At 65.9% G+C, this 1432-nt stretch overlaps 1 protein-coding gene across 1 annotated transcript in view; it reads left to right on the top strand.

Annotated features, from left to right (window-relative positions):
* LOC119594244 (frizzled-1-like) overlaps positions 1-1432 on the top strand; it is a gene marked incomplete in the record, with an annotated part of 23983 nt that overhangs the window by 365 nt on the left and 22186 nt on the right. Inside the window, 1 exon segment of the mRNA XM_037943313.1 lies at positions 1-1104. Within this exon segment, the coding sequence (XP_037799241.1) occupies positions 1-1104 (1104 nt within the window).

The following is a 1432-nucleotide window of genomic DNA, read 5'->3' as shown; positions in this document are numbered from 1 at the left end:
TGGGCCCGGGGCGCGTGGAGCACATCTCGGACCAGGACCTGCTGCCCAGCCACAACCGCTGCGAGCCCATCACCATCCGCCTGTGCAAGGACATCCAGTACAACTCCACCATCATGCCCAACCTGCTCAACCACCACGACCAGGAGGAGGCGGGCCTCGAGGTGCACCAGTTCTTCCCGCTGGTCAAGGTGCAGTGCTCGCCCGACCTGCACTTCTTCCTGTGCAGCGTGTACGTGCCCGTGTGCACCATCATGGACCGGCCGCTGCCGCCGTGCCGCCACCTGTGCCTGTCGGCCAAGGACGGCTGCGAGGACCTCATGAACAAGTTCGGCTTCCAGTGGCCCGAGTCGCTGGACTGCAACAAGTTCCCGGCCAGCCCGCAGGAGGAGCTGTGCGTGGGCGAGAACAACACGTCGCCGCACGCGGGCCCGCAGCCGCCCTTCCCGGCGCCGGGGCCGCGGCCGCCCGCCGGCCCCGCCTACGCCGGGAAGGACTTCCAGTGCCCGCTGCACTTCAAGGTGCCCAAGCGCCTCGAGTACAAGTTCCGCGTCGGCGGCGTGGAGGCGGCCGACTGCGGCGCGCCCTGCAACGGCATGTTCTTCAGCGAGGAGGAGCTGCGGTTCTCGCGGCACTGGGTGGGCGGGTGGGCGGCCGTGTGCCTGGCCTCCACCACCTTCACCATCGCGTCCTTCCTGGCCGACGTGCGGCGCTTCCGCTACCCTGAGCGCCCCATCATCTTCATCAGCATGTGCTACTGGTTCATCGCCGCCACCTACGTGCTGGGCCTCGTGCAGGGCGACCGCGTGGCCTGCGACGAGCCGTGGGACCCGCCGCAGTACCTGCCGGAGCTGCGGGAGCACATGGTGCGCACCATCACGCAGGGCGTGGACCGCGAGTGGTGCACCATCGTGTTCATGACGCTCTACTTCTTCTCCATGGCCGCCTCGATCTGGTGGGTCGTCCTCACGCTCACCTGGTTCCTGGCGGCCGGCCTCAAGTGGAGCCACGAGGCCATCGAGAACAACTCCGCCTGGTTCCACGTCGCCGCCTGGGCCATCCCCGCCGTCAAGACCATCATCATCCTGGCCACCAAGAACGTCGAAGGTAGGCCGCGACGCCCTCCTGTTGGGGCCACGGGTGCTCGGGTGGGGGCGGGGGGCCCTCCCTCGCTCTCCCTCGGGTCGCCCTCGGTAGATCGGGGGGGGGGGGGGGTCTAGCTCTGTCAGGTTGATCTGGGCCTCGTCCTCAGGCCCTTCCTGGCAAAGCACTGCATCGCGTTCGGGTTCAAAATCGGCAGATGAACGGAGTAATCCGGTCTGATTTTCTTATGGTTCGCCTTCCTTTACCGAAGGCGCTTCGGGATCATTAACAAAGAAGCGGATTCTGTTATCGCAACATTACAAGGCATCTTATTCTGTCATTGCAATCAACT

The sequence above is a fragment of the Penaeus monodon genome, chromosome 33 (assembly GCF_015228065.2).
Source record: "Penaeus monodon isolate SGIC_2016 chromosome 33, NSTDA_Pmon_1, whole genome shotgun sequence".
In the NCBI taxonomy this organism is placed as follows: Eukaryota; Metazoa; Arthropoda; class Malacostraca; order Decapoda; family Penaeidae; genus Penaeus; species Penaeus monodon.
Note: the sequence above shows the minus strand (reverse complement) of the source record. Positions and strands in the feature narration are given on the sequence as shown.